Genomic DNA, 18,127 nt, shown 5'->3' with positions numbered 1-18,127 from the left:
GTTCACTTTGCAAAGCCGCCTTGTCTCTCGTCGATCTTGCACCCTGCATGAACCAAGATGATTACGAGAGACAGGCCATGATCTAGGTGTATGTATACACATCGTGTGGTTTTCCCATGCTTTGATAACGGTCTTGTATCAGACTGGATGGGATCGAATCGATTTGTACAATTCCACCACACATTCGCCGCATCCTAGGGGGCAGCTTACGACTTTTTCTCCGGAGAGTACGGCTTACGGGTCAATTCAATTAAAGCTTTCGTATTCACTACTTCCAAACAGGGCGTCGTCCCCCAGCGTGTTCAATTGTGATGAAACTCGAGGTATAGTAGTCTATTCTTGGCTATCAGCAACAGAAGCGCCCATTTGGAGGCTAGGGACCCTGTTGCTCTTATCGTGGGTCATTCATCATGACAAGAAAGCATCACGTCTTGCTTATCAAAGGTACTCTTCCTCGTAAGTTCGGTTTGCAACTATTTCTCGGACATTTCCGCGTTGAATCGATGACCGCTTGAAACACGTAGTAATCAATAGCAAAGCCTGTTGGCATCGACAGCTATCACAGTGGCCTCGAAAGACGAATATTTACGACGACCCTGTAGGGTATGATCGCAGTCGACACTCCAAGTCAAAAGACAGGACACGACGGTATCAACTTTTGGTCGCCCACTTTTTTGAGTGCCACTACTTTCATGGTCTTAGACACGGTCACGCATGCAGGAATGAAGCTTGATGTTGTAACTATACTGGGTTAAATACACCTGCGTCGAGATCCCTGTAGGGCCGGCGTGCTGCTTCTAAGCGTGAAGTATAGACCTCGCAGATAAGGATATGCTCAACGCTATTTAAATCTGTTGGGGAAGTTAATCCCAGATAATGACGTTCGTTTGAATCCTTACTCATTTCAGAATTACTATGCTCCACATTCCACATTGACACATCAGAGGAAATCAGATACATGAATGGAGGGACACCAGTCCCCCCATCGCGTCTTAGCAGTTAGCGTACTTGTGACTGTTAATAACACGCAGAATCGAAAAAAAAAAAAACCATTTCAAGAGTTTCAGAATGACGTTTAGTAGCTATTGCATATAAACTTTTACTTATAAAACAAAAAAGTAAGGCCCTCAGGTTCAGGACACTCCATCGCGCTGCGAAAGAGGCTAAAAGTTCAATAACCCGGTTCTTCGGATACTTGATAGTGAGTTTTCTTTTTTGGCATGCCCGTATTGCCCGGTCTGCTTCCAGATTGTGGGATAAAAGCATTCGCTTATGTTTAACGACTCCGAACCTCAGCAGGCCTTACATAGCTCGATCGCCACGTCTATGTATAGTACAATATTAACGAAAATAGGTACAATTACAAGGACCAATCACAAATCTGGTAGTTCACGTTGTATCAGCCGAGTCCACGTACTCTCCTTCCACCAATCATCCATGCTGTCAATCCGGTCCCAAAGGGTTTCTTCATTTACCCCGTATATTTCATACTTTCCTCCATCAAGTCTCTGACCCTCCCGCGTAGCTACGTCAATCGCAGCTCTGTTTTCTCCCCTATCATGAAAAAAGAAAATCAAGTTGATCACTTGTTCGTTTAGCCTGAAAAAAAGGTTCCATACTTTAGAAGTTCCAAAAGCTCCTTTTTATCAGGAAAGAACAACCTTGGTTCAAGGACAGCCAGAATGCCCAAGGCGGCCCGGTAGAGAAAAGAGTCTCCCTCGAGAATCAATACGTCCCATACACGAGCGCAAGATTCGAACGGTAGGTGGTCGAGAAACAGCGGTATGAGCCAGTCGGGGAGATACGATGCCGGGGATATTTGATGTTGTTTAAAGTTAAAGTAAACTTGAAATCCATGAATTTATCAGTCCAGAATATCGGGTGAATTAGAGAATGAAGCATTATACTTTTCGGCATTCCATCCGCAAGTAAGGTATCGAATATTCTGCGTTGTGATGTCAAAGGCATAAAACAGGGGAGCAGATGTTACTATATACCTATAATAGGCCTCGATCTGGTTCAATTGTTAGCACGAATGGTTCACTCACGGTGTAGAAACCACTCACATCTTCTCTAGCGCCGTCTCCCCCGAAAAAGCTTCGCATACAATGACGCTCTAATAGATTACGCATGACCACGAAGGCCTGCGGGAGAGGTACGTTGATCAAAAGCATCGCAGCAATTCTCGCCGCACCTAGGGTATATCCCAATCCTTCATCTGTTCGCGAGACAACCCAGGCAAAAAGCATGTCCTTCAAATCGGTATACATGGGGCCCTTTTCATGATGGAAAATATGAAGCGCGGGAAGCGTAGTAGAAATATCTTTTTCTATGAGCTCGAGGGTCGCTTGAGGAAAAGTCCCACTGGTGAGAGCCCTTTTAGAGCGCGATAGGCATACACGGTAGTTGTCTATTTTACATATGCAATCCGTCAGAGAGACGTAAATCAATTGTGAGATTTAGTTAGATCACCTTTACTTAATGCCAGGGGGTTGCCAACGGCGTGTTCCCACATGGACGCGCGCAGTTTTGAAGGTATACCTCGCCACCACATCCTTCGAAGAGCAGGATTTTTGTTGACAACTCGCCAATCTGGTATGATATCTTTTTCCCATAGATGTATAGATTCATCTATCTTCCTATCGCGAACATTCCGACGTTCTTCAAGGGCCTTTCTACGCTTTTCAGCTAGCAGAAATTATTAAAATAATGTTATTCATTGACATTTCTTTCTTACCTGCGGCGCGACTTTGCTTCATCATAGACTGCCAATCTGACATATGCTTCTTGTCTTCCTGGCGGCTTTTTGGAGGCAAAAATGACGGCCTTGTCTTGCTCATGATCTTTTCCAATACGCTAGGTCCGGGGGAGCGAGTCTGTCTATGGCCATTTGATGTCTGGGGCAGTGCAAGATGGGGAGGCTGAGTGTTAGGCAACGAGTATGATGCAACAGGGGTACCGGGTGTGGAAACCGACGATGATGAGGTGGATGTCGAAAGTACACCGCCTCGCTCCAGCACCGATACAGGCAGCGACTGCGCAGACGCAGCGGAATAAGGTGGTGACCGGTCAGAAGAAGGGGGGGGAGAATGAGAATCGAAATGAAGTGTTTGAATTTCAGTGGAAGCACGAGAGTGAGTAGAGTCGATAGAAAGCGTCACTCTGTGAGAAGGGGGCTGGGACACATCTATCTGGACATTTGGATAAGTTGACGTCTCATCTTCGGCCACCACCTCTTCTTGTTCAGGCGCCTCTTCACATGTCTCTCTGTAATCGTTAACCTCGGCGCCAGAGGTCGAGCGTGACAGCGATATCGACACAAACTGAGGAGAACTATCCGGAGACATCGAAGGAGACGATGTGGACAGGACTGAAGATGGAGGGGCGCCGGTGCCATCCATATCAAGAGTAGATACGGACGTGTGGAAGATTCCATGGGATACACCTTGTGGTTCCCCGTCCTCGTCCTCGATGAAATCTCCATTAGACCTGGTTCGGACCATTTCTTCTCTAATTGCTTCTGGGGAGAATTCAAAAGCAACGTCAACGTCGTCACCGTCTGAGAAGGCATCATCGAGGTCAAAGGCCGGGACGTCGAGGACGGCAGGGTGCTTTGTATGGTCCATCCTGTATGTGTTGTGGCGGCGTTCACGACATAGGACTGGGATGGGGCACAGCCACGGCGCTTCGGAATTGATGACCGAATTATCCGGGATCGTGACAATGTGACGAGCGCGTTTTGCCAAGAACTACGAGGAGGTGAGCTTTCTCTTTCCGTTTTCTGTGCGCTGAAGATCTTTTAGCTATGATTGCAGAAGTATTTCTCGTCCTTGCAGGACACGAGTCTTCCTTGTTTCCTGTAGACCACAAGCTACACCCAACTTTTCTCCCTCTTCTTCACCCAGGCGAGCAACAGTGCCTCGAATCTCTGGGCCAAACCTCGTTTCGGTATCGGAAGTTGAAGAAATCATGCCTTACCCTCTCCCAATCGCCATCCCGTTACATATGTGCCCTTTGCGCGACACTCAGCCGCGTACTTAAAGACGAGTACGAGAACCTTGTCATCTCTACAGAAGAAAAGGTCCTCAAGCGCGACGCAAATTTGGTCGCTAGTGGATCGTTTGTGCCATTATCCTCCGTTCGTGCTATTTTCTCCGAGTGGGACGCGCCTTTCGCTGCCTTGCTTTCATTGATGGATGAAATCGAGGCGATATCGCATTGGAAACCAGGACCGCTTATCGACCTACTCCTGAAGCGATCGAAGACAGGAGTCAGTAGGATAGCCAGTATTCTGTCTCGTCTGTCTCTTGCAGTGCAAAGTGTTTGGAGAACACAACTGACTGGATTCATTGTTCATGGGTCCCTCGCTGCTGTGGATCCTCTCACGTCAGATTCTTATGTCCTTCTAGACGGATCCGTGCCGGCATGTGTTTCGCCCCAGTCACGGGAATCCATTGCGTATATCGGACGCGCCATAGCAACCGTGAAAACCGCCAAGTGGCGGAAGCAGCTCCCTCGACACTTGGCACAAGAGCATACGTCTCTTCTTGAACAAGTATTTCCGGAAGATCGTCATGCCTTTGACATTGTTATAGCGCAAATTAGGACAAATGTTAGCGAGTGGCTGTGGCTGAATGTTTTGACCCGTAAAGACGTTGATGATGCCGTCGATTCTTTGTGTGTCCTTTCCTTCTCTTCTATTCCATATCATTCAATATATAATTTGCCAACAGAGCAAATTACTTCCTCTTACGCAACGGAGAGTTCAGTTTATCCCTCATACGAGAGGTTGAACGTATGAAAATCTCTCGATTGACCATGCATTCGGGCTCGGTATCTATGATTCGTGAACAAGATCTGAACCTTGCCTTGTTACGGGCATCACTTGGAACAACCGCCCAACATGACCCCTCCCTTTCTCGCCTCAGATTCTCTATGCCTGCCGGTCCTCTTCGACCTCTACTACCTTCACTAGGAACTACTACTACTCTTCTGCCAAAACCGACCTCGTCATCAACGACACACGTTTTCCCTGGCCCCATAGATCCTACACTCTTCAATTCCAGCCTGCTAGGCACACCTCTCGATCTGACTTATATTGTATCTTGGCCGCTAGACTTATTTCTTCATGCATCCGATCTTGCTGCATACGGGACTCTTTTTGCCTATCTGTCTTCTCTAAGAAAGACTCATACACGAATACACACGTGCTGGACCTCTTTATCAAACTCCCAGCGTGCGAGACGACGTTGGACAGGTCTAGGAGAGGGCGGCACCGTCGAGGACCTGAAGGCCAGGGCAGAGCTCCTAAGATGTGGGTGGGGAGTTATTCGTGACATGGGCTGGTTCTTGGACACTTTCCTGGGTTATCTCATGATGGATGTCATTGACGTGGAATACGGCCGCTTGAAGAAAATGCTGGGACAGGAGGGTAATCGAGGATTGGCATACTCCTCCAGCTCCATGCATTCTCTTGCGACTGCGTCAGGCCCACCGCCGTCAGGCAGTGGCGGCTTGATTAGTACGGTCAACCAGACTTTAGACTTTACGAGTCTCCGTGCTATCCATTCAATGTATCTTGATCGGTTATTGACGGGGTGCTTGCTTACCAACTCTTCACTAACTGCGATTCTTCTTCCCATTTTTGAAGTCTGCGAACGGTTCGTTGCCCAGGTGGAGCGGTGGGGTGGCGACATTCTTCCCGCGCTCTTATTCGAAGGTAGTTTGAAAGGAGGAGAGGAGGAGGTTGGTGCGATGGTGAAGGAACGTCATCAAGTTGTTTTTGAGATCAAGGAGGTAATGTACATGTTCCACGGGATTTGTACATACGCCTGACTTGAAACGAAACACAGATGTTTCATGGCTTATTGGGCTCGTTCTATGATCAACTCTCGTTATCAACGTCGCAACAGCCGTTCACGACTATGGATACATCAAAATCGATACTCATGAACGCGAGTGTTGCTAATTATACCAGCTATAATGTGTCGAAGATGGCAAAGGGGTCAGAAGGTGTACCAGCGGACGTTCGACGACACGTTGAAAGGCTATTGCTCCGTTTAGATTTCAATAATGGCTTCTCAAATTGTCATCTAAAGGAGAAGAAGGAAACGGATATTCTTGTTCAAGGTGGTCTAGCGTAGATTAGATAAATTTGTTTGTGCGTCCGACATGGGCATGGGGCGGAGTAAAAGTGGAAGTCAGCGGCATTACTCGTGTCTGAACGGCTATCTGAGGTAAGATAGATGTGGCCTAATGGCTCGTTACTCCGGGCATTCTCTTCGATAACTAATAGAGAGGTGGGTAGTATTTGGAATATGTGCACATTGCACCAGCCATTGAAGAACATTCCAAAATCTCCTAGAATCTCCGACGGATGGCCTCAAAGCCAAATACGGCAGAACGACTTGCACATCAACTCAGACTCCTTTCTTCCCAACCTCCACCAAGAATGACTTCCCGTGAGTACATTGCCCATTTTCCTGCCTTTTCTCCCTTAGATTCACTTGCAATTGCAGAGTACACTCCTCGTCTCATCGGTTCTCCGAACACGCTCGGTAGGCACCCATTTCCTGACCTCCTGGTAGTCCTGAATGTTCTGGTCCAGAGCATCGCGTATTCATCGAGCAGAATGGTTCGGTCGTCTCACCCTTCCATGATATCCCGCTCTTTGCGGACCAGAACTCGGGAATCTTCAACATGATTGTCGAGGTTCCCCGCTGGACCAACGCCAAAATGGAGATCTCCAAGGAGGAGCCCTTCAATCCTATCAAGCAGGACATCAAGAAGGGTAAGCTGCGCTACGTGCGCAACTGTTTCCCCCACCACGGGTACATCTGGAACTACGGTGCGTTCCCCCAGGTGAGTGTCCTCGTCTCATCAACCGTTTCATCGCTGATCATCAAATTCGATCACGTAGACCTGGGAAGATCCTTCGCAGACCCACGCAGAGACCAAGGCCAAGGGTGACAATGACCCTCTCGATGTCTGTGAGATTGGCGAGCAGGTCGGCTACGTTGGCCAGGTCAAGCAGGTCAAGGTTCTCGGTATCATGGCTCTTTTGGATGAAGGGGAGACCGACTGGAAGGTCATCGTCGTTGACGTCCAAGATCCCTTGGCTTCCAAGTTGAACGATATTGAGGACGTAGAAAGGCATCTGCCCGGCTTGATCAGAGCTACCAACGAGTGGTTCAGGTACGGCGCGTCTTCTTCGCTATCATGTTCGTTATATTCACATCGTTTTGCATAGAATCTACAAGATTCCTGATGGCAAACCCGAAAACACCTTCGCCTTCTCCGGAGAAGCCAAGAACAAGAAGTACGCTACAGAAATTGTCCACGAGTGCCACGAAGCCTGGCGCCGTCTCATTACTGGGGAGAGCCCGGCCAAAACCTCCACTTATGATCTCTCCATGTAGGATTTACCCTTGCCTATGTCTTTCATCTCCTGACACATGTTAGCCGCAACATCACTATTCAGAACTCCCCCGGATTCATCCGACGAGATGACCCCGCGTACACCAGCATTCCCCCTGACTCCAGGAAGGCTCCTGCTCCCATCGATCCGTCTGGCAAGTGTTCGCAATGTCTGCTAAAAAAAAATATCGTCCTTAACGCATGCTTTCCAGTCTCCAAATGGTTCTACATTTCCTCTGCTCAGGTTTAGAGCACCCAGGGGAATACCGGCGGATATTGGAGTATGGTGAAGAAAACTGAAAGTCTATACCAAAATTGAATGATAAAACGTGCCAGCTGTTGACTCTTATCTGATGCGTGAAACAGATACTACAGTGAGGGTATTATACAAATATGATAGTACTACGCAAGAATCGAACCAGACTATATTCAGCGTTTTTGTTTCTCTGTTCCTGCATCAGGTTGAGATGCTGGGTAACGACAGTAGCGGTCAGATATTGAAGATACCGTCCATGTACCTACGTAACAAGCTGAGCATGAGACAAGGTGGAACAAGATTGATATTTACCTTCTAATGCCGAAAAAATTGAGTATTCTTTTGAGTATACTCGAGAGACTGTGTGGGTCTCAAGAACTTTTCCCGGTTTACCACCCTTCTTCGTGACAGGCTCAGACCGTTGGTAAGTGAATGTAAACGGCGGCTCGCCGATAAGGGTGAAGACAATTTCTGCCTGATCACCTGCATCTAGTAAGCATCACGATATTATTGACGAAGGCATGACCAACCCTCATGGATATCTTGATAGATTCGTTTTCCGTGACCAACTTGAGCAGAAGGTAGTGGGTGGATAGTGAAGCGTAGATCGGTTACAACTGCTTTACACATCTTTTGTTGATGCGATATGGAGGTGATTGTAAACTCTCCGGCCTGCTGTTGACTTAGTGAGAAAGGTGAAGTCGTGGCTTCCTGCGTGTAAGCGCGTCCATTGATGCGGTACCTAAGAAAGATCCATTTTAGCGACGGGGGTCTCGATCAGAGGACAAGACTTACCCAATGGTCCACGGAGGGATGCCCTCTAGCTGGAATTGTGCCAGATAACCAACACAGTAGTCTTCACGCTTGTCGAAAGGAACAACGGCGGCTGTTTCCGCGACGTCAACCCAAATAGAACTTGCAAGAGGGTCCAATGCTGCATGGTCGCAACTCGACGCGTCGGACACGGAGTCAATGGTAACAAGATGTGCACCGATGCTCAAGAAATGATATGAAGGCAAATCAATCTTCCAGGCAGAACTGTACGTTTCGATAGTTTTCGCGTCCACATGGCTGGCAGCGACATTTTTGATGGACATCCGGAGTTTGAAAGGTGGTGTACCCTGGAAGAGGACCATTCCATCGGAAGACAGATGGTCCAGAGGTGTGAAAGGATCATTGAGGCAATATGGAACCCGATGGCGGTTCTTGAATTGGGCAGAGGGACGCATGGATACATGTTGTTCAAACAAGAGCCGTTCTGACGGGGGAATGACCGCATTCCGATGCTTCGCCAAAGGATATGACGAGTCACCAATCTGCTTGACTTCGTAGTACACACGTCCGGGATTTGATGTCTGGAGCTGGAGGCGCGTGTGAGGTTGTATGCTATTGAAGGTCGGTTGATCAATGAGCTTTGTTCCTCCAGTCTCACTATTTTGCGCAATGTTATACATGATCTCAAAAGGAGGACGTCCTGCTCTCCAAATTAGCATCGTCATGTATGTGAATTCGACGGCAGCGTTCTTACCGCTAAGATCAAGTTCGACATGATTAGTCATACCTTCACAAATAGGCGGAAGAATGTAAGAGCCGTTGTAGGGCTCGTATGTTGCCGCTGTGGTTTGAGAAAGTTTTGCAGATGGTTTAGGGATCCAATCTACGCGATACGTCAAGCCATCCGCAACGATGGAACCCGGACATTGAGAGTCGGATATCTATCCCTATATCAGGCAGCGTACAAACAGACAGAGAATTCGAGTCACCTCTAGAATCTCATACGTTCCCTTGTCTGTGACATGAAGGAAGTCATTTGGTATTGTAAGAGTTGCTGTCAGGACCTGTTGTGGGGCTTCCAAACGACGATACTTCATCTTCCATGGCTGGTTTAAGAATGTCAGGTCACTATTAAGTATTGATGATACAGTGTACTCACTCCATCCCCAGTGAGGCGCAGAGGTAAACGGGCTTTCTCCTTCTCCAGTACAGTGACGTGCCGTTTGTCGCGTTCACCGTAAAACTTTACAGTAGACTTGAACGCAGACATGAGCAAGCAGATCATTAGATACAGACAATTGAGCACACCTTGATCCTTCTGACATTAACGGAAATGCCAGGCACAGATATGGGCCGTTTGCATTTGTACTTGTCTTCTACACTGACTGTTGTACACAAACATGTCAATTTGCACCCTTGTACATATGACACCAGATACTCACCGAGGTCAATTTCAAAGGTCCCACCTGTCCTGTCCACTTGTTTTGGAACTGGTATCTGAAGCGTTTTCTTTGAAGTCTCGATATTTTTGATCAGCAGTGTATCCGAACTTTTTGGCCCGACAACTTGAACTTCGAGATTCCAAGGTCCAGAGCCCTAGAAAGGAAGATGAATCTTGCCTTAATATCTTACTAAATGAGTTACCCGAAGTTCAACATCGACATCGACTGAACCGCCTTCGCAGCTACTCATTTGCCTCTTGCTCCTTGGAGCACTTCTTTCCCCGCCAGAAAAATCGGCCGATGCAGGAGGGTGAATTATTTGATCGATGCTAGGGCCGTCCAATTCTACTTTCCTATAGTAGGCATCGCTGATGTGAGTAAAAGAGAAGACATAATGTCCACTGCGTTCTGGCTGGATAGTCAGTTCTCCGCGAGACGTAGCAAAAGTTTTTGTTATGTTGCGAGGTGGTTGACTGTCTTGCTGAATACGATAGTAGACATGGAATGGCGGCGTTCCGTGCAATACAAGCGCCGCAGAAACGCCGGTGTCCCCAGAACTATGCGTAGATTTAACGGTGTTTCTTGAATATACAATCCGACGTACCACTCATGGATTTTTTTCCAGTCTATTTCAGCGGAGGGGAAAGGCCTTTCGACGACTTGGCACGTCTCTGGAGCAAGGACATCACCTTTACACCACTACAAGAGCTAGAGTGAGCATTATTCGATAAACTAATGAACAAACTACCTTTCCTTTAACCTTCTCAATTGCGTATTCACCAGGTGCGCCAGCCTGGATGTTTAGATCCATTCGGTTGTCCTGTGTCGACAGTGTCTTCCTCCATGACTTGAAACGTTTCACATCGAGACTGCCACTATCTGATCCATGTGAGGGTTGGTATTCGACCGTAACCTCCAAAGGTAAGTCAAATGAATCAGCCTCATTTGCCGATATGGTTAATGACGCTTCGGAACCAATGAGGAGAGGCGTTGGATTACCAGGGCTGCAATGCTTGAACGACACTGCTGGGCGACGAAGCACCTGGAAAGAACGGGTGGTCGTAGTACTGAATGACTCGCCTTGCCCTGATGTCGATGATGGCGAATCAGAGCCAACACGAACAGTGTTGCCCACCGCGTCCATGACCTCCTCCAGTACATAGAGATGTGTTCCGACTGTATCGGATGATACTGACAGTGGTACCTGCAACTGTGAAGGTATCAACTGTCTCCGAGTCACCTCCATGCCTGTTCCTTTCAATTCCGCGTCATGATTGCTTTCGATGCCTTCTACAAGGAAGCTCTCCTGTTTCCCATTTATCATCTTAAACCACCTGAGGCTCAAGGGAGTGACACCACTGATATCAATCATAAGTTGGTGGTCGGGATCCCCTCCTGCGCAGCGGATGTCGAGGTTGCTGTCTCCAACAAACGCTACTCGCGGACACGGAACTACCACAACCTCTGCTGGATATACTAGTCGCGATTCGATACCAGAGGCGTCAAGAATACGTTCTAAACGAACGTTACCCGGTTTCGTGAGTCGTATATGCACTAGGGACTGGGTCTTCTGTAGGGAAGACTGCTCGTCATTGTAGTCGTTACTATCTTCTTCTTCTTCGTCGTCGTATTCGTCATATTCATCATCATTAATGGATAAAGTTGAAGGTTTCACCACTTGTAGCGCATCTAAATGCGCTTGCTCGATTGCCTTTAACTCCTTTGACGACAAATCAAAATATTCCGCGCCGTTTTCTCGGGGCTGTCCCAAAGGTGTCAAAGAATACCGTAGAGATGAAGGATTGGTGTTGTTTAGAAGAACAGGGACGAGAGCGACATCACCAGGCGAAGACAAACAAAAAGTCAAGCCATTGGGGTTGAGATTTGCGGTGCTAATAGGTGACATCCGAACAGTATGTTGACCGAGAAGATGTGAGTCACCGGAGGCACCGTATGAGGATGAAAGAGCGCCGAAAAAGAAAGGCGATAGGTAATCCAGATAACTCCAAGCTTGAGGAGCAGAGGGTAAATCCCCGCGTCCTGAAGCTAGGCATCAAGAAGAGAAACTAAAGAAAAGAACCATTGGCACGTACCCGAGTATCCCTCCGGGGATATGCTGCTTTCACCTCCAGCTCTCGCCAGATTTAAACTGACACCACCAAACATCAGCCCGTCAAAGAAACACAGAGCAACTATTTGCAACGCGACCACGGAAGTGGCATAGTTCAGGCGGGGAATGCGCAGTTGTGAGAGAAATAGGCAGGATGCGATATCGATGGCCAGCCATTTTACACATAAGCTTTGCGATTCGTCAGACGACGCAATGTAGCGGAAGAAATCGAATAGCTTCACAGCCTGTAGGACGATGCATTATGGGTAAAACGTGCCACAATACTGGAGCATTCAATATACCTGGATAAAGGCTCCCAGACTCAGGCAGTATAGGCGCTGGGTAGGTACATCTAAATATGCCTCTGGAATCAATGGTTCTTTTCTTCTTGGGTCGACTGGAGAGTTTGTTGGTACCGCAGGCATGGCAGAATTTCCCTCCGAGAACGTGGAAGCCTATATGTTCCGAATCCGATTGTTTGTAGAAACTGAGAGAGAAGAGGGAGGAATGGTCGCAACACTGTCGAAAGAAGATGGGACAAGAAAAATACAAGTTGGAGGTACAAGTCACGCTCCACGTGATCGTTATCCGACCCAGCCTCCATCGAATTTTAAGTTTTCCGTCTGTACCAGTTACAAGTCTATTGCGCTACTGCACTTTCTTAGTCCAATTACGCTTTTCATTAACTGAACGATCAATCTGCAAGTTGACTTTCTCCCGCCATCAGTTTGTCTCCCTGCCGAGGCGCCGAGGCGCCTGTTTTTGTCTGCACGTGTTGATGGGTCCGTGACGCTGATCCTCAGCACTGGAAGGGTTGCATATAATCTCATCGAAAGCATCTCATATCTATTTATCTCTTCTCCTCTTGAACGATGGAACCACTACCTCCCCTCCCGAAGATCAATGGCGACTACAACATCATGCTCGATGTTTACACGCATCGTACCGCAAGACCCAATGCAGGTGCAGATGTAATGGACGAAGAATACGGCAATACCGAGCGTCTGGCGGAGGTAGGCAAGAGAATCCTCGACCTGGCCGTTATACATCATTTCTTTTCCTTGAGGCCACATCTTGCTGCAGAAGAAATTACGGTACGAAGCACTGATCCTTTGACCGTTCCAGATGTTGAAATGAGTGGTACTTATCAGATTAGAAAAGACGAAACGCTCTCAGACGATACCATCGTACGATGGACCGAAAGGTACGATTTGAAGAAGAAAATTCGAGCGTTTCCCCATACTGTTTTGGATGACCCGAATGTAAAAAAGATACCTTGATCTCATGTTGATGGCCTCTGATCTTTCGACAGGAACTCCGTGTTTTCTTCCACACCTTCATTGGAGCACTGTACATTCGCAATGGAATGACTGAAGTACAAGATTGGATCTCTCGCTTGATAGATCCCACCAGCGAGCCTGCAACTATCAATAGTCCACCACAACAAACACAGAGTCCTCCAACGCAACCCCCCCAGTCGGCGCTACCCCCTCCGCTCTCTTTCAATCCAGCAAGTCCACCACCCATGCAGGGCGTCAATCCCTTTATTACGCTGCAGCTTGTGAATCAAACGGCAGCTCAGAAGGGATATGTCGTGACGTATAATGCGCAAAGTGAAGGGCCTGCCCACGCGCCTACATGGACTGTCCAGTGCTTGTGTGAGTGAAAATTTGGATTTCCATCGGCTACGCAGCATATCATGATGATTTTTTCAGTAAGTGGTACTGTCGCTGGAACGGGGCGGGGTCGTAGCCAGAAACTGGCGAGGGAGGAGGCTGCCAAACAGGCATGGAGTGCCTTGGGGGTTCATTAGGCATAGTGAGTCTTCTGGCTCGCGTATATATACATATGCCTAGTCGTTGTTTACACAATGGTATGCTAAACGATCGATAAATGTGATGAAACTCGTGGAATTGTTATGGATTTCCACATCGATGGAATCCCCGGAATCGTCTGGAAGTCTCCAGTCATTTGAAGCCTTTTCTTTTCCTTTCTATCCCTTTCTGTGCCTTCTCTTACTCAGCCTAATGAACTTGTTATGACTCATGACTTCACGAAACTTGTTGAACCTTCTAGTAACACCCATTTGTATATAAACGTAGCTACGAAACATGTACTAGGTATCAAATTCTTACTACCTATCTTGAACCCTGCACTTTGCGTGACCTCAAGTCACGGAAACTAAGCTTCGCGCTAGTCTGCTAACTTATTTCAAGATACCTGTAAGATTACCTCGAGCTCGCTCGAACCCACACCTCGCTCACGGATACCATCTTCTCACGAGTCACACTCACACTCTTGTTCTCTTACTTCTCGTACCTCGACTACTAAACCCTTGCTCTATCAACTAGCTACGGTATCCAACGTTTATAACAGAAATGTGTGCACTGGACGATATTTGAGCAATGTATGAGTATCGACGAACATATCAACCATCGATCAAACTAAGAACTGAGATACCAGAAGAAAACATATCCCGCTGTCAAAGCAAGGAACACCTTGGTTTGACGATTAAGTCCGGGTCCTGCCACCTGCGGACCGCCATCGTTGCTCTCGGAGGAGGAATTCACCGGACCTCCGTCAAGGGTATGACCTGTCCCAGAGAAGGCTCCTGAAGCAGAACCCGAAGAACCAGTTGAATGCCTCCGAACCGCATTCTCCAACGCGCTGAACATAGATGGTATTAATATACGACGCAGTAAATTACAAAAGACCATGCCTCACTTTCGATCGGCACCACGAACTTGGTCGATTTTCTCCGTAGCTCTGAGAAAGATGAATGTCGGTCTGGATATGAGCAATACATTGAGCAAGTCGCTCGACGCCTAAACGAGCAGAGTGACACACATGGCGGACACCCGGTATGCAGATGCTACGTCCTTCGCAGCATCCACGTCGCACTTGAGGAAATTAATGTTCTTGTATTTTCTTGAAAGATCTTCGAACGTAGGGGCAATAGCATGGCACGGCCCACACCTACAAGAACTAAACAAAGAATCCATTGGTGGCACCGTAATTACCAGTAACTTACCAGTGGGCATGAAAATCAATCACCTACGCATATACTAGTCTCTGCATTGTTCATGGAAACAAAGAATCCCTTACCGACACTTTCCCTTTGTCCTTTGTAAGGATTCCATTGAGCTGAGAGATAGAAATTATCTCAGTTATGGACATGATGGGATGAATGAGGTTAAAAGAGTGGCGTGGCCGTAGCCCTGAATATGTCATCAACACGTGATCTGGGTGATCGTCCTATTTGAGACGCGTGCTTTGTTTATTGGCTTTCAACAAGTTACCACCACCACCTCCACCTCAGCAAGTTCGTTCCTCAAGACCTATCTACCCAACCAACTTTTCATCAATATGTCTGGACGTGGAAAAGGTGGCAAGGCGAGTTTCCCCTCAATTCTCCTGTCTTTCCTACTCTTCGCGGTGGTGGCTTTGAGCTGACTGTCGTTCATCGTGTCCTCAGGGTCTCGGCAAGGGTGGTGCCAAACGTCACAGGAAGATCCTTCGCGACAACATTCAAGGTATCACGAAACCCGTGAGTTCATCTTGATGGGGTTTGCACACACGTGTTTCGACTGCTCATTGTTTTTCAGGCTATCCGTCGTCTCGCGCGTCGTGGTGGTGTCAAGCGTATCTCCGGTCTCATCTACGAAGAAACCCGCGGTGTCCTCAAGATCTTTTTGGAGAATGTTATCAGAGACTCTGTCACCTATACTGAGCATGCCAAACGGTTCGTGTCTGCCAATTTTTTCTGTTGAGCATGGTTCTTCATGAATCATGATTTTGCTATCGGCACTGCTCTCGACTGCCTGACTAATACTTTTCTTCCAGTAAAACCGTTACGGCTCTTGACGTCGTTTATGCACTCAAGCGCTCCGGGCGCACCCTGTATGGTTTCGGCGCGTAGGAACTATCATCGTTTTTCTTCTCTATGTTGTATGTGTGCTGTATAGTATATGTAGATTTGTTCTATTCGAGCCTAATGCGGAGAGATAAAGATATGCCAAGTCTAGATGTGACCATGTTATACCTTTGGTAGTTGACGAGGCTAGTCGGGAAGTTATCTCTTTCAAGTGGCACACCGAACTGGGTGTATCCATCTGCATGTCTTCGCTTCCTTTCATCCGCAGACGAGGCCCGATGACGACGCTGTATCCTTCCCATGAGATTTTCTTCATTCCCCAGAATCTGTCCATCGACATCGACGTTTGAGGCAACGTGTCGTGAAGGGCGTGGCATACGCAGGAGCGAGCCCCTCAGATTCCACGCCCGGGGTGGGAGCCTGTAACCGTGCCCGTCTATGCACGTTCCACACAGGAGATTCCTGGATGAGCCTTTGGACTACCAGCGCTTGGGCTGGACAATATTGTTGGAGATGAGGGTGCAGAAACGCGTCTACTGGGCGTTGGCTCCACCTTCTCAGCCACAAGCTTCGCGACAACGCTCTTCCTGACGATATGCATTAGTCGAATTTTCTTGCCCTGCGAAGGGTCGAGGAGCAGAGGCGAGCATGAGAAAGTGAGAGGCGTCAAAGTCTTTTCTCCGTCAAGCACTCTACCCGAGCCTTCGTTATGCCTTCTATAGTCTACCAAGGAGTCAAATTTCCAACGCAGTTTGTGAGTTCGGGAACCATTGCCATAATGATATGTGTATAAAGAGGCAGTTTCGCTCCCGCGTACAGTGTACACGTCATTGCATTTGAGGCTGAGTGTTACCTGCCTTGAAATGCAGTCACAATCCTCCTCTCCGTTCACCGTAACTTGTCGCAGAATGGGTAGACCATCGAAGAGGGCATAATGCAAATTGAGCACTTGACGCTTGGCGGGCATAAATTCAGCTACGTCTCCATCAATCACGCCGCCTTGTGGATCTAGGGACCGAGTATGAGGGGAGTACCCCACAAATCTGAACGATGGATGTACGGCACGGAAGCCCTCCTGGTCGATGAGCAGATCAATGTTGATGTCCTTGAGCCATAACAGAGACTCAGGAAGCTCGGGGCCTCGCAGAACCTCGTAGATTGCTAGAGAGCCGCACTCGAGGACGCCCGGTTAGGGAGAGTTGACTAGAGGAGCTGTGAAGACTCGATGGTGTCCTGGATAGGGACGTGTAGGACGTGAGGCTTTCTTTGGAAGGATAGGCTCTGAGTGAACGAGCATCATTTTTCTGCCATGGCTTAAGACTTGTATAGCTATACAGAGACGAAGAACAAGATGACGTAGAAAGTGCAACTGAGGTAGAGGCGGGAAATTGTGCGTAGAATGAAGAACGAGGGCCAAACGTCAAGTGGGAGGGATGGCTGTTAAGCACCACGCTTCCTGCTCCGTTGTTCACCTTGATATATTGTGCATCGGTGACGGAGCAGAGAGACAAACCCGAGTCAACTGCAGTTAGGGCGGTACGGAAACTGATGAAGGATTTGTCAGAGACAGAGCAGGTGTCGTTGTCATTTAACGCGCTTCTTGCTGGAGACACAAGAGTGCTATGAACAGAGGAGTTACTGCCACTGGGAACAGTATTCTTAACCAGTTGTAAGGGCAGTTTCCAGCCCGACATCTAGGACCGGAAGTCCCGATGGTACGCACACTCGCTGCTGTGGCTCGTACAGATGGCAGGTTGTACTTCATCGGGGACATCTGGTAGAGAGAAATCGACTGTTGAACTTGAGCCATTTTGAAATAGTATGATGGGAATATCGCCAGAGGTCCAAGACGTAGGTAGCTGGCCCGAAGTTGGACTTAGAATAGGCGAGGGCGGCGTAAGATCAGACAATTCCTGAAGAACAGATGAAGACGGGCTCATATAGAAATGGAAATCGATATCACTGAACTCCGTACTTGTAAAGCAGACCAGAACTCTAGAAAAAAAGGAGTTCACCTGGGAGGTCGAGTCCAAGATCGAAAGTTATTTACTGTTGTGATGACTGTTGGTTTGCGAGGCAACACGTCAACAACGTGCTGGCACATATTTTCAGCTGTAGACCTGTAACCGGTCCCTGTTTGAACCTACATCGACACTTGCTCATTATCATAGGTCCATTTCATGGAGGTTGCACACGTATTGAAATTTATAAAGGGACTTCTACTTTATCTATGAGTTAATGCGACAAGGGAATGT

The 18,127-nt window shown here is 47.8% G+C and overlaps 8 protein-coding genes across 8 annotated transcripts; 4 read left to right on the top strand and 4 right to left on the bottom strand.

Moving 5' to 3' along the window:
- Positions 1-1,373: 1,373 nt before the first annotated feature.
- BT62DRAFT_881117 (RabGAP/TBC) lies at positions 1,374-3,347 on the bottom strand (the record flags this gene model as incomplete). The annotated part of the gene is made up of 7 exons (XM_043182656.1): positions 1,374-1,554; positions 1,620-1,845; positions 1,908-1,945; positions 1,998-2,014; positions 2,067-2,410; positions 2,473-2,688; positions 2,738-3,347. 7 exons carry the CDS (start codon positions 3,345-3,347, stop codon positions 1,374-1,376), a joined length of 1,632 nt encoding a protein of 543 aa, XP_043045791.1.
- Positions 3,348-3,729: 382 nt separating this feature from the next.
- Positions 3,730-6,373, top strand: BT62DRAFT_295679 (uncharacterized protein). Its single transcript, XM_043180395.1, has 5 exons — positions 3,730-3,759; positions 3,804-4,677; positions 4,734-5,796; positions 5,853-6,299; positions 6,365-6,373. The coding sequence occupies exons 2-4, from the start codon at positions 3,806-3,808 to the stop codon at positions 6,141-6,143; spliced, it is 2,226 nt and encodes a 741-aa protein (XP_043045790.1). The 5' UTR covers positions 3,730-3,759; positions 3,804-3,805; the 3' UTR covers positions 6,144-6,299; positions 6,365-6,373.
- A 3-nt stretch (positions 6,374-6,376) lies between these two features.
- BT62DRAFT_881403 (pyrophosphatase-domain-containing protein) lies at positions 6,377-7,666 on the top strand (the record flags this gene model as incomplete). The annotated part of the gene is made up of 7 exons (XM_043182670.1): positions 6,377-6,461; positions 6,519-6,557; positions 6,608-6,861; positions 6,920-7,194; positions 7,250-7,414; positions 7,462-7,577; positions 7,629-7,666. The coding sequence occupies 7 exons, from the start codon at positions 6,377-6,379 to the stop codon at positions 7,664-7,666; spliced, it is 972 nt and encodes a 323-aa protein (XP_043045789.1).
- A 179-nt stretch (positions 7,667-7,845) lies between these two features.
- On the bottom strand, positions 7,846-12,423 carry BT62DRAFT_881882 (uncharacterized protein; the record flags this gene model as incomplete). Its single annotated transcript, XM_043182686.1, has 14 exons — positions 7,846-7,934; positions 7,985-8,155; positions 8,203-8,414; positions 8,468-9,149; positions 9,201-9,387; positions 9,436-9,552; positions 9,606-9,701; positions 9,755-9,831; positions 9,889-10,042; positions 10,091-10,445; positions 10,493-10,587; positions 10,637-11,928; positions 11,982-12,243; positions 12,301-12,423. The coding sequence occupies 14 exons, from the start codon at positions 12,421-12,423 to the stop codon at positions 7,846-7,848; spliced, it is 3,912 nt and encodes a 1,303-aa protein (XP_043045788.1).
- Positions 12,424-12,626: 203 nt separating this feature from the next.
- BT62DRAFT_1071442 (uncharacterized protein) lies at positions 12,627-13,916 on the top strand. Its single transcript, XM_043178756.1, has 4 exons — positions 12,627-13,092; positions 13,150-13,260; positions 13,311-13,656; positions 13,714-13,916. Exons 1-4 carry the CDS (start codon positions 12,871-12,873, stop codon positions 13,809-13,811), a joined length of 777 nt encoding a protein of 258 aa, XP_043045787.1. The 5' UTR covers positions 12,627-12,870; the 3' UTR covers positions 13,812-13,916.
- Positions 13,917-14,102: 186 nt separating this feature from the next.
- BT62DRAFT_984198 (thioredoxin-like protein) lies at positions 14,103-15,177 on the bottom strand (the record flags this gene model as incomplete). Its single annotated transcript, XM_043189836.1, has 5 exons — positions 14,103-14,665; positions 14,723-14,785; positions 14,846-14,974; positions 15,030-15,052; positions 15,104-15,177. Coding segments are annotated over 5 exons (512 nt in total), but the record flags the coding sequence as incomplete, so codon positions are not given.
- A 293-nt stretch (positions 15,178-15,470) lies between these two features.
- BT62DRAFT_881148 (histone-fold-containing protein) lies at positions 15,471-15,917 on the top strand (the record flags this gene model as incomplete). Its single annotated transcript, XM_043182657.1, has 3 exons — positions 15,471-15,545; positions 15,604-15,740; positions 15,842-15,917. Coding segments are annotated over 3 exons (288 nt in total), but the record flags the coding sequence as incomplete, so codon positions are not given.
- A 62-nt stretch (positions 15,918-15,979) lies between these two features.
- On the bottom strand, positions 15,980-18,054 carry BT62DRAFT_1000030 (uncharacterized protein; the record flags this gene model as incomplete). The annotated part of the gene is made up of 7 exons (XM_043176604.1): positions 15,980-16,308; positions 16,356-17,033; positions 17,095-17,475; positions 17,537-17,566; positions 17,617-17,867; positions 17,923-17,967; positions 18,020-18,054. The coding sequence occupies 7 exons, from the start codon at positions 18,052-18,054 to the stop codon at positions 15,980-15,982; spliced, it is 1,749 nt and encodes a 582-aa protein (XP_043045784.1).
- Between the last annotated feature and the right edge of the window lie 73 nt (positions 18,055-18,127).

Source organism: Guyanagaster necrorhizus, assembly GCF_019112545.1.
Source record: "Guyanagaster necrorhizus MCA 3950 unplaced genomic scaffold BT62scaffold_2, whole genome shotgun sequence".
NCBI lineage: Eukaryota > Fungi > Basidiomycota > Agaricomycetes > Agaricales > Physalacriaceae > Guyanagaster > Guyanagaster necrorhizus.
Note: the sequence above shows the minus strand (reverse complement) of the source record. Positions and strands in the feature narration are given on the sequence as shown.

Bases quoted from the DNA above. Each gene is read 5' to 3' on its own strand.
- BT62DRAFT_295679 (XM_043180395.1), top strand. From the start codon at position 3,806: ATGATTGCAGAAGTATTTCTCGTCCTTGCAGGACACGAGTCTTCCTTG. The intron at 4,678-4,733 runs GTGTGTCCTTTC...ATTTGCCAACAG, and splicing joins GATGATGCCGTCGATTCTTT to AGCAAATTACTTCCTCTTAC. The intron at 5,797-5,852 runs GTAATGTACATG...AACGAAACACAG, and splicing joins TTGTTTTTGAGATCAAGGAG to ATGTTTCATGGCTTATTGGG.
- BT62DRAFT_1071442 (XM_043178756.1), top strand. From the start codon at position 12,871: ATGGAACCACTACCTCCCCTCCCGAAGATCAATGGCGACTACAACATC. The intron at 13,093-13,149 runs GTACGAAGCACT...GGTACTTATCAG, and splicing joins TTGCTGCAGAAGAAATTACG to ATTAGAAAAGACGAAACGCT. The intron at 13,261-13,310 runs GTAAAAAAGATA...ATCTTTCGACAG, and splicing joins CTGTTTTGGATGACCCGAAT to GAACTCCGTGTTTTCTTCCA.